The 12,317-nt window shown below is 48.2% G+C and overlaps 3 protein-coding genes across 16 annotated transcripts in view; 2 read left to right on the top strand and 1 right to left on the bottom strand.

The window, feature by feature from the left end:
- Positions 1-12,317, bottom strand: part of MED12L (mediator complex subunit 12L) — a 102,209-nt gene that overhangs the window by 27,236 nt on the left and 62,656 nt on the right. For all 14 annotated transcript variants that reach the window (XM_042820550.1, XM_042820544.1, XM_042820541.1 and 11 more), the window contains 5 exons: positions 3,594-3,741; positions 3,056-3,174; positions 1,770-1,913; positions 1,081-1,244; positions 499-630 (listed from right to left, as the gene is read on the bottom strand). In XM_042820550.1, coding sequence (XP_042676484.1) covers positions 499-630; positions 1,081-1,244; positions 1,770-1,913; positions 3,056-3,174; positions 3,594-3,741 — 707 coding nt within the window. The remainder of the gene's footprint in view (positions 1-498; positions 631-1,080; positions 1,245-1,769; positions 1,914-3,055; positions 3,175-3,593; positions 3,742-12,317) is intronic.
- Positions 4,642-9,657, top strand: P2RY12 (purinergic receptor P2Y12). The gene is made up of 2 exons (XM_042820552.1): positions 4,642-4,736; positions 5,982-9,657. The coding sequence occupies exon 2, from the start codon at positions 6,003-6,005 to the stop codon at positions 7,026-7,028; it is 1,026 nt and encodes a 341-aa protein (XP_042676486.1). The 5' UTR covers positions 4,642-4,736; positions 5,982-6,002; the 3' UTR covers positions 7,029-9,657.
- On the top strand, positions 8,547-10,578 carry LOC122161224 (P2Y purinoceptor 13-like). Its single transcript, XM_042820452.1, is given in 7 exon segments — positions 8,547-8,628; positions 9,418-9,582; positions 9,585-9,757; positions 9,760-10,006; positions 10,009-10,050; positions 10,053-10,206; positions 10,208-10,578. Coding segments are annotated over 7 exon segments (1,110 nt in total). The 3' UTR covers positions 10,455-10,578.

Genomic DNA, 12,317 nt, shown 5'->3' with positions numbered 1-12,317 from the left:
AGTAACTGGGACGGTTTGTCACTCTCACAAGAGCACAAAACTTCACAAACTCCAACATGTTTGTGTCTCTCCCCACATCAAAGAAATATTTAACAGAATGGCAGAGCTGTGCCAACCCAGAGTTTGTTATTTTCTATCCCGCGCTGTAACTACAGCCCATCACTAAAGCCTTACAGGTCAGCATTACGCCACAGCAAATCAGCTCCACGAACCCTGAGAAGTGGAGGCATGGGAAGGCCAAAGCTGTGCAGCACCACTGCCTCCCACCTCACCCCACGCCCTCACTGCACTGACGAGCAGAGCAGATCCCTGCCACTGCTCCTCCAGGGCAGCTGCAGCACCTACACCAGCACTGCACTGCTGCACGGAGCACGGGCTGGAGGACTGTACCCATAAAGATAAAGCTGCAGAGATGGCGGTGCATTTTCCACAGAAAGCAAACTGAACTGAAAGCCCAGGAGTCTGCAGCAGGCGAGGAACGATCCCAGTAGAACTCACCTGAAGAGGTCTCCAAACTTGCTTCGCAGGTGGCTGCAGGACACATACAGGTCATAGAGGTAGGCCAAAATACATCTTTCTGGGGAGGAACACTCTGAGGGATTAACAACATGCTTCACCACTCCACACAACCTGCCAAGATAAAACCATTCCGAGTTCATTCCACCACATCTCGTTTCGTTACACGTCACAAAACCCTTTGTTGGCAGGGTGATGGCAAGCCTTGCGTGCACAGACTGATGGGGCCCACGTGAATTTGGTGTCACCTGTGAGCTACGTGGGTGCCAGAGGAGGAGATACAGAGGTGCTGGGGACAACCGAGCAAGAGGGCAGCAAATCAAGACCCAGCTCCCACCATCTGCCGCTCCCAGGGGTGAGGTCCCACTGGCTGGAGCAGGCTGCAGAGGTGAGCCACCCACACCAGGCTGAGCGTGGCTCCGAGCCGGCTTGCAGCCTTTCAGCAAGGGCCGCTGCTGCAGCTCGCAGCGCCGTGCACTGCTCAGCCTCCCCACCTGAACCTAAACACAGATCTTATTTAAAAATAACAACAGAAATACTTTCAGGAAACGAGCTGCCACAAACCCTTCAAAGACTTGTGCAGTCTGCTCCGAGTTGAGAATGAGGCAGGCGTGGTAACGCCGCAGGACGGCGACGATGCACACGCACAGCCCCGTGGTGTAGCTCCCTGCCAGGCTGGACGACTTCAGCAGCAGCTCTGCCTCCACCACACTCAGCTCGTTCAGCAGCTGACAACACACCAGAACAATCAATTGAGAACAACCTCCGACATGTAAAACAGGGGCTAAAAAACAATTAAGGAAAAACTAAATGGCAAACCAAAATGGAATTCTTTGTTTGCCAAAGAACAAGGGAAAGAGGCAGCCAACTGAACTGTGAAGTACAGAACGTGCTCCTCAGAACTGTTTTTCAGAAGCAAACAGCATTTCCGTCACCCAAATGCTTTGCTGTGTAACAACATGCTTGAGCCTAAAACTGTGAAGCCCATATGAAAATATCTTACGTTAAAAGAATCCAGATTTTGATTAATTACCAAAAAAAGTACAGCTAGCCTTTGTCTGTAACAGTCAAAAACAGGCAAGAGGGGAAGTATCTGGCATGCTGTTTTAGAGGTTAGGAAACTGAAATAGAGGAAAGCACACAGCAGCAGACCAGAAGAATGTGCTGTACAGCACTTTTTTCCTTCTGGTTTCACACTATGCGTATCGCAGCTGTGTCCTGATGTATCCATTCTTAAAACAAACTCTTTTTACCTGTATTGCAAAGTCTATCAGTCCGTTGATGTTCAGCGCTGGTTCCATGAGATCAAAGATCAGCTGAATGTGGTGAGCCAAGGGGAGGTGATAGGATGTTCCTGAGGCAAAACTAGTTATTTGTTCGAGAACGTTGCTGGAGATCTGTGAAAATAGAAGTTGAAAGGCTGTATGACATCCAAGGGCTCCTCAAACACGCTAGTGCTCCAAAAATCCTGCTTTGTGACTGCTAATAGCAAGTGACAGCACTCTGTAGATAACAGCACCAACAAATCATGTGCAACCACAGAGTCTGTATGTTACTCTACTATCCTGCAAGTCAGATATAATGCTGCTATATTTTCGACAGTGATCGTGCAGAAAATGCTGGTTTGCTGCTTCACAGCTGAGGGTCAAACTCCTCTTGACAAATACCTGTTTTTAATATGCAATTTTTGTTTCAAAGAGAGCCCAAATCTCTTTTTCCAACCTATGGAACTGTGATTTTTGTACAGCGATAACAACTCACACTTCACCCTGCAAACATAATGTGAAATAAATTCATTCAGAAGAAAAGCACTGAAGATGTGTTACAAATTAAATATCAGTCATTCACTGTTAGTCTTTTCCTAGGCTGCCCTCAGGATATCAGAAACACTTTGAAACAGTAACAGCTGGAAGTGAGGAAAGCCTGTGCCCAGACATCTGCAGGTGAGTCCAGACAGACGCCAGGAGCACCAAGCCCTCAAGGAAGTTGTTTCTGATCTCCATTCAGCTGCTAAGACAGCTTGTTAATAGCAAAGGCTGAGTACCAGTTTTAACAGCAAGGGACAAACAAACTGTATTATCCAGCTGTTTTCCACAGATGTACTCAAGGTGTTGCACAAACACGCAGATGAGCTCACCATCCTTCACACAAACGCAGGAACAGACCTTACACATATGCAAGAGACTGGCTGGTAAAACCTAATTTACCAATGAGCCCTAAACAAAGCTGCTAGCTGAAACGTAAAATTGACTTCCAAATTTTCAACTAAAAAAAAATCAAATCTATAATAACCCCGAAAGTTTCTTGCAAACAAACAAACAAACACAGTAAATGCAAACAAAAGCATCCCAACAAAACAAAGAAATACCTACAGAAGCAGCATTTTAAAATACCAACACAGCACTTTCTTCTCTTACCTTAAAAGAAGCAGTGATACTCCTAGCATATATAAAACATTTCTTAAAAACCCAGGTTTGTCCCCTAATTGATAACTCTACAGCAGAACACAACAGGCCACAATTTTATGTAAGGGAAGTACCTGAGATGTCACCTGATGTTGGTCAAAATATGACAGCTGCTGTAGTTTTGTGAACACAGTCTCTAGAGTTGGAAATGCTTCCTGTTTGTTCTTCCTGGCCTTTTGTCCTTCATCCCCAACTTAACAGATAAAAGATTATTTTGGTCACTTTATACTCAGTGGAGCCCTAGTAGCTATGCATTACTATCGCTTTGTAAGACATTTAACAGTAAAAACATCACTTACGACTACATAAAATCCTTCTTCCCTCAGTTTTCCACGTAACGATGTGAAAGCTACATTAAGGTCATCAGTGCAAAAAAGGTGACATTCAGTAACAACTGAAAAATGGTCACACTGTTTTGCTAGGAAGACAAGCAATGCGTATTGCTGCCTGGCCAGAGCACCAAACTCCAGGCTTTATCCCCACACCGGCGCAGACAGCCTGGCTGCCATAACGCTGAGCAGGGCAGGGCAGCAGGCTGCACCTCATGCTGGGGCTGCACAGCTCCCATCATCTCTGCTACGGGCTACCAGGCAGCAGTGTGAAAGCATTTACCACCCATTTCAGTAGTACTCTTCTTATTCAGAATCTTCAGGATGTCTTTGGTAATCTTCCTCAGCTGATGTCTTGCTTCATCACGCTCCTTGCCAACACCATAGAGGAGAATCATGCGCTGGTTACACTCATGACTTGAAGACTCATCCTGAAAAGAGCAGGAGGAGTGAAGTCTTTCATCACTGTTTTGTCATCACTTGCAGAAGCCCAGCAGCCCAAACTGCAACAAGCAATAATGAACATTTATTGCAAAAAGCATCCCCTGTGATTATCACTGCAGAGGAAACAGCACCAGGCGAAATCACTGAACGGCCAGGTTCAGAACACAGAGGAACAGATGTCATCTGGTACCACACATCCCGCAGGGACCTACGAACACAGGCCCAGGAGATGCACACCATGCCCACCCCCAGCCCCACGACAGGCAGCACTGAGGTCCACCAGCTGCTCCTCACTTCTCTCTACGCACAACCCCACTAAAAAGAAGATGCCGTCCAACTCTTAAGACTGTATTTTGTAAATCCAAAAGAAACTGACGTGTGTATAGTTCACTGGAACTCTAACTAGTTACATTTAGTCTTCTACTACCATGTATCACACAAAGTTGATGCCAAATTCATAACTTTAAAACTGGAAGAACTGCTCAGCAAATTATAAAAGGTGTAAATATTTTTGAATTATAACATAAAATCACCTTCTCCAATCACTGCTTCTCTTTGCACCATGAGACCATTCAGTTTTCAAACAAGGAGGGCTGCGTACGAAAGTACTAACAAATAAGTTCTGCACAAATCACAAGGCACAGAGATGGGAGCACAACTCCACGCTCAGGAAAGTTGTGCCGGCTTACAGAATACACGATACGATCTCCTTTAAAAACAGCAGCTCTATCTGTAGGTCAAAAGTAGGAAGTAAGCCTCTAATTATATAGAAAGTTCTATTTCTCTCTCTGTTCTGGAGGAAACAAAAGCAGAAGCGCTGATGGCGTCACCCGGGATCAGCAGCTGTCCTCCCGGCTGAGGAGCCAGACCCTGCCCGCCAGCAGCCCGGCACTGCAGCACCTGAGGCCCCCCAGCTCCAGGCGTCTCAGAGCGCTGCTGCTGCACCAGGAGCCGCAGCAACCCAGCACGGCAGCACACTACGGTAATCCCCTCTGATTTCTGCTTGCTTTCTGATCTTGCAGCCTGGGGAATCCTTGCTTTGTTAGGACTGGACGCGGCAGCCCGATCTGCCACGCAGTTCAGGGCAAAAGCAGATTCTAATATTCCTCTCCAACCCTTTTCGATAGAAAAGGAACCTGGAGCTCAGTGAAGGCCGCGTCAGGATGCTCGGGTGCTGGCTGACCTTGCTTCCCAAGACAGAGCTCACCCCAGCCACCCGCGCTCACTGCAACGGCATCGCCGTGCACCCGAAAAGCGGCCCCTGCGCGGACGCACGGCGCCCCCCCCGCCTCCCAGCAGGCACAGCGCGGCCGGCCAGCTCCACGTGCTGGTGGCCGCAGCGCCTGCAGTGCCGCCCGGCTCCACACCGCGGGTCGGTGCTTCCTGCAGTACCACGTTGGGTAGAACAGCCGATTTAGAAAAGCGACAGGAAAAACCAGCTGTGATGCTGTAAATTAATTCCTATACAAGCAAAGCTACGAAAGCCTTCACAGACCATGCTGGCAAACGTGCACCTGCCGCAGCAACACCCCGATGTCAGTGCTGACATCTCAGCTGCAGGGCACCGCCAGCCCCCTCTCCCAGGCAGCCTGCAATGCCCGGCTGCCACAGCTGTCTCCTGGCCCCAAACCCACACCGGGAACCTGCAGGGCAAGTGGGCGTCCCTGCGTCTGGGGGATGTGTGGGGGGAATGGTAGGGAGGGCCTTGAAGGTATCCGACAGTGGGGCTGGGGCAAGAGAAGCAAGAAGGGCATTACATTGACATCAGCCTCTCCCTACCAAATGCGCACCCAGAAGGAGTTCCGCTGCTCCCTCTTTTCTACATTAAGGACGAGGAAAAAGATGCTTGCCTTTCTCCTTGGATCAGAGCACACCTTCAGGTAGCCGCTGCCACAGGCCCCACACGGCACAGCAGGCGCACCCAGCTGGGGCTGGCAGCCCCGCAGCCCATCACAGCAGCAGGCCTCTCTGCCCATCCTACCCCACGCCTCCTCACAGCCCCTGCCAGGCAGGACCCAACAGACCAGGGCAGCAGTTCCCCTCGGCACGGCCATGCCCAGCACTGCCTGCTCCAACCTCAGAGGAAAGCAGCGCAGGTGGCAAAGTCCAACAGAAATACTCCCTGTATAAAAATGAGAAACAGACTAAGAAGACCGAAATCAGAAAAGGCATCATCTCCAGCTTCACTACTCCTTACTTTTCTTCTTCTTTTGTTTTTGTTTTTCAGAAGGAGGGTGGAGAAGACGAAATGCAAGCAAAAGCCACAAGCAACTTCAGCTACTCTATCAATGGTAGCAACTGCACCAGCGACAACAGAATCAGACAGGTCATCTTCCCCTTGCTTTATACTCTTCTCTTCCTGGTGGGCCTCACTATGAATGGCCTGGCAACGTGGATCTTCTTCAAAATATCAAGTAAATCCAATTTCATCATCTTCCTCAAGAATACTGTCATTTCTGACATCCTCATGATTCTGACTTTTCCATTTAAAATCCTCAGCGACGCACAGTTGGTACCGTGGGTGCTGAGAGGATTCGTGTGCCAGGTCAGCCAGGTCGTGTTTTACTTCACCATGTACATCAGCATCTTGTTCCTCGGGCTGATAACCATCGACCGCTATCAGAAAGCCACCTCGCCATTCAGAACATCAACCACAAGGAGCCTTCGAGGCGCCAAGATCCTCTCCATGGCTATTTGGATATCGATGTTTACTCTTTCATTACCCAACATGATTCTAACAAACAAGAAAAAAACACCTAAGAACGTAAAAAAGTGTGCCCTCTTGAAATCTGAGTTTGGCTTAGTCTGGCATGAAATCGTAAACTACATCTGCCAACTTATCTTCTGGGTTAATTTAGCAGTCATAGTTGTATGCTACATACTTATGAGCAAAGAACTGTATAAGTCCTATCAGAGGACAAGATCCACAGGAGGACCATCCAGAAAATCTGTAAATCTGAAGGTTTTCATCATAATCGCAGTGTTCTTTATTTGTTTTGCGCCATTCCACTTCACCAGAATTCCCTACACTTTGAGCCAAACAAGAAATGTTTTTGACTGCTCTGCAGTGAACACGCTGTTTTACTTAAAGGAGAGCACGTTGTGGCTGACATCGCTGAACGCTTGCCTAGATCCATTCATTTACTTCTTCCTTTGCAAGTCGTTTCGAAAGTCCTTGCTAGGCATGCTGTGCAAGGCCACCGCATCGCCAGAACTCGGAGCGCAGACAGCAGGGCAGAACGGAAGAGACGACACTGAGGATACCCCACTTTAGCACAAAGGACCAGCCACAGCCCTGCCTGGCCGTGTACGTTTCCCTGGGGTTGGGGAGCAGAAGGATCCTGCTAAGGCTACCCACAATTTCACCTGCACCTGCACAAACTGCCCTACAGGTGAAACACAGATCCATGGAACCAACATCGCCAGTTGCAGGAAGGACAAAAATTAGAACAACTGAATACAACAAGGGCACCATCTGCTCACAGGCTCCACGTCTGACGGAGTTGCTGGAAAAAAGTTTGAATTTATAGTTGGAGCTGTAAGAAAAAAACAAACCAGAGTCACAGAATGCTACTGAACAGAAGATGAGCTGCAGAGATTTTGCAGCTTAATTTGGGCCAGGGGAAAGCCCATGACAACAAAGGAATGGATGTAAATAAACCCCATAACAAATGCAGCTTTTCAGTATGGGAAGTTGCCACCTAGTATGCAATCACCAGACAAACAGAAATGCAGCACATCTGTAGGTAAGCTATTTGCCTGTGCAGATGTTTGGTAACAGCATCATGTTTGGCTTATCTCAGTATATGCTTGCAATTCTTAACACACTGACCAAAAATCAGTAGTTGTACATCAGAGAAAATTACTGCATAGTCAGGCTTATCTTCATGCGACTTCAATCTTCAAATATTTCACCTTCATAGATAAAAAATAACTTTTATAGAGGAAGATGCATTACATTTAAAAATGCACAAAGGCTTGATTTGCAGAATATTTAGATCTCAGGGAAAGAAAGACTCATGGTAAAATCTTTACTAATCATTAAGGACTGCTTTCTTGCACTAAACAATAATTTTAACCACTTCTCTTCATTTGGAAAAGCGAGAACAAGCAGGCTGGAATTTTCAGGAACAATCATCATACAAACCCTAAGCTGATGTGATGGATTAGGGCTCATTTATCATCACTGCAAAACAGCTCCCATTCAGAAACACGTGCCACCACCACGTAAGTGTGCAGAACAGCCACCCAATGTCCTGTCCACCCTTCTCTGACAGTTTCTGCCCCTTGGCAGAGCACAGGGAGTCTTCAGGACTGGCATCCAACTTCCTAAAACATTAAAACACAGTTCACACAAGTCAGCGCTCAGCCTTGGAGCCGATGCATCTCCCATAACCTGTCAGCACAAATCAAGGGCTTCACAAAGCCTCCTGCACACACATTACACCGTTGTACATTGCAGCATCAAAAACAGGGTGTTGTTATTTCCCTGGAACCAGCGTGCAGTCACTTCACTGCATGCTTTCAGCACCCGCTTGGGGGCCAGGAGGGACGTGCAAGATTCCCAACACATTGCCCGCATTTCTTGCACCACACGTGGAGGGAAAGTGGCAGTTATCTGGCAGATGCCTCTCCTGATCAGCTGGAGTGTTCAAACCGTAGGTCCTGCAGCTCTCTGTGTACCACACGGAGGTCACTGATGCTGCACACAGTACCTGCCTCTGCAGCTGGGAGCAGTGACAAGATATAGGAGAAAACATGATGACGCTGCCTTGGAAATCAGCACTACGCAATGAACCACCTCAGCTTTATGCAGCCCTGGTGCACGACCAGAAGTCAGGGCAGGCAGCTATGGACACATGAGGATGATGACAGTGAGAAAGGCCACCTTCACCTCTGCCTCTCTGGGGGCTCTGCCCTCTCTGCCCAACATGAACGTTGACATCTGCACACGCACCTACAGCACAGATGCGGTCATTTTTCCTTTGTCAGCAGAGAAAGTGGTTCTTCCTGACAAAGAACAAAAGGAAGACAGAAAGGCAACAAAAAACATGATTAAGTAACTCGGGTGATAAATGAAAATCAGGAAGGAAACAACACACCACTGCCTGCAGAAAAAGTCTCTTCTTTCTACACGTTTCCTCGCTGTTATAACTTTGCTCCAGGCTCCTGTCTGCAGAGGAACCAGATAATCAGAGACCCTCCTTGAAACAGCTGCTGAGCTGTGCTCAGGTGCTTGCACTCCCGCAGCGTCCCCGTGGCGCGGTGGAGCTCCTGGCTGTCTCGTTTGCAGACGTGAGGCTGACAGCCAGCAGCGTGCACCTTATTCTCAAAAATGTTAAAACCTATGCTGATAAAGGAAGAATGGTGCGTGCTGGGTGAGAAATACCAGAATTCACTTTCCCAGAGGCACCTGGGGGGCTTTTTAACCAAAACCACAAAATCTCTACTCCATATTGGAATACATTTCCATGTGAAGACAAACGGTTCTCCGGGCATTCCACTGCTATAACCTTTCAACTCTTCACTACTCTGCAAACAACCCTTGACAAAATTTTACATACAATGTTGTTGAGTTTAATGCACATTGGACAGATTTTTGTGCATTTGTATAAACCTGCTAATAATAATAACGAGGAATGTGTCATCCTGAATACAAACAGTCATACTTTACATTGTCTCTCCCCTTTTTATCCAAGTCTACTTTGAGAAATTGGAGACTTTGCAAACCAAGGTACCAGCAGTGACTCCAGCAGAGCGCCCTGCTCTGCACCGTGGCAGCGCAGCCACCCACCGGCTCTTCCCAGCGCTCTGCACGCTCGGCTTCCTGCTGGACTCACACTGAACAGCCTGGCCATACGGGCTTTCTTCCATACTCCGAGTGCATCGACTTTCACTGTCTACCTGAAAAATAACTTAGTGTCTGATTTTACAATGACTCTGATGCTTCCCCTGAGAATCCTAACAGACTCTGGCCTGGGACCATGGCAACTGAAGGCCTTTGCCTTTGCTTTTCAGCCATAATATTCTATGACACCATTTATATTAGCACAGTGCTCCTGAGTCTCATTGCTTCTGATAGGTTTCTCAAGATCACGAAACCTTTCGGGAAGTTCTGGGTGCAGCAAGTGAGTTCAGCAAAGATCCTCATGGGTCTGGTCTGGCTCTTTTTCCTGGTTCTCTCTGTGCCAAACTTGATCCTATTGAACAAGAAAGCAACACCACAGTCGGTGAAGAAGCATGCTTCACTGAAGAGCTACCCTGGACTCAAGCTGTTGATTACATCTGCCAGTTTGTCTCATTCTTAAGCTTCTATTCTATGTAATTATTGCCAAAAAAGTGTACAAGTCTTACTTGAAAACATGGAAAAAAGCAAGCAAAAAGAAACAAAGGGTCAAGGGGAAAGTCTTCATCATTTTCACCATGTTCTTCTTCTGCTTTGCCCCCTTCCATTCCCTACACCCTGAGTCAAATGACAACCCAGATGGACTGCTGCCTGCAGAACCAGCCTTTTGTTGCTAAGGAGAGCACTCTTTGGCTGGCTGCCACAAACACCTGCATGGATCCTTTGATATCCGTGTTCTTGTGCAAACCATTCCTAGCAAAAATGCTACACGGGAAAGTAAACACACTTCAGAGAACAGTTCATATGAACCCAAGAACTGAACTGGACGCAGGAACCTTGGCCATCGAATCCTGATTCTGAGGCTTTGCACTCTGAGTCTTTGCATATCCACAGAGAAATTAAGAAATTTGTTTTACTGGTGCTGTAGAAAACTGAAGGATGGTGGTGCTGTAATACTTAATAAAAAGGGCAGGCTGGATTTCCATAGTTATGCTCGCTCCTTACCCACGGCAGGTGGAAAGCCACCCCTCGAACTGCCAGCTGATGACGCGGGTCTCTCCCCAAGCTGCTCCCCTTCTCATTGACACCCCATCAGTAACCAAAGCTGGGGAAGCCCAGCAGTGTTTGAGATGTGCTGCCTGGCAACAGTGCCGCTGCCCTCAAACCGCAGCGATGTGTATCGCTTCAGATCACTAAGGACTTCACAGCTGCAACCACATCGTTCTCAGCTACTGCATCAGCGATGCTAACACTGATCAGCTTGTAGCCCTGCACTGCTGCTGCGCAGGTAACAAGAGCAGAGGCTTTTCTGACTTGGTCGATCAGTCACATCCACACCACGTAATACAAATGGTTATCTAAGAACTAGAGTACCTTCACGTCACTTCAGAACAAGCTATGGAATAATTTTATCTGCTCCACAAAAAAACAAACGAAAAAACAACATTTCTTATTAACACTTCTCAGCTCAGTGGCTACAGCTGCTTCTAACAATTACGGCTTATTTGGAGCAAAACACAGAAGATCTCACCCCGGCGCCAGGCTGGCTGGCAGGGCACGGGGAGAGGAGGAGAAACCACACTTGGCAGAGGAAGGAGGCCAGGCTCCCTGTCCCTGCCCACCTCTAACACAACTACCTTCCTGCCGCCTACCCATTTCCTCACCCTTCCTCTCCACACCCAGAGAGAAGTTAGCAGAGGGCACTGTGGCTCTGCAGCACCTCAGTCCCTGAGCAGCCGCCAAGGCTGGGCCAGCAGAGGCCCCAGGACTGCAAAGGGCAACTGCTCAGGTGACGTGGTGCTGCAGAAGCAGCCGCAGCAAAACACCACCACTTGCTCCCTTCCATTGGCCCTGCTGCTCACTGTAGCCCCACTGCCACCCCTACTGTTCAGTGTGCCCCCCCCCCCCTCCTGCCCCATCCATCACAGTGCGCTCAGAGCAGCGCTCCCACCTGGTTACACCACAGGGACCCAGCACCGTGCCCACATGTCCCAGAGAGCCCAGTGCGTTGCTGAGATGCACCAGGCCCTATTGCAAACTACCCTTCTCAGGCTCTCTTACCAGTCTGGTGCTCACCTCATATGCCAGATGCTATGATCACCACTCAATTGCTGGTTTTAGACTGTCTATTTACAGCATAATACACTTGCACAGGTTGCTCCATAGAGCTTGATTTTTTCAAAGTTGTCTTTAGATTATTGCATATAATTACATGTGTCTTAGGACTCCCTGTCTCTGCCACACAGCTGGATGCATCACTCAGCAATTTCAGCTCATTGCATCTCCTCCACTAGGCACAGTAGTGCTTTCTTTAACGCAACGCTCATTTACAACTGGAAACTGAACTAATCCCCAGCCAGCTTCCAATTGGTTCTGCACTGCTCTACAGATCAGCGTTCTCTCAAATACTGCCTTCTCCTCAGGATTAAGTACTATTCAGGAATTAATTTCTCTCCCTCCCCCCCGACACAGTGTTTAAGAGGATTAATTTCGCTACTTTAGTTAAAGGGAATATACCAAATTCTTAGCTGTTAAAACACTCCCCGCCTTCGCGACCGCCTGCAGAAAAGCACGTTTTACTGCTCGGAACGCAGCACTCCCATTAACGCCGTGCGCCCTGCCAGCACGCAGCCACACACCCGCAGCCTGTGCCTATGGGAGGGCAGGGGTGCTCCTCAAGCAAGGGCTGTGCTGGAGGTTCCCGAGGAGCCTGTTGTG

Source organism: Centrocercus urophasianus, unplaced genomic scaffold (assembly GCF_019232065.1).
Source record: "Centrocercus urophasianus isolate 14NV4802_14NV808 unplaced genomic scaffold, USGS_Curo_1.0 seq_19, whole genome shotgun sequence".
NCBI classification, from domain to species: domain Eukaryota; kingdom Metazoa; phylum Chordata; class Aves; order Galliformes; family Phasianidae; genus Centrocercus; species Centrocercus urophasianus.
This window is presented reverse-complemented; position numbering and strand designations above follow the sequence as displayed.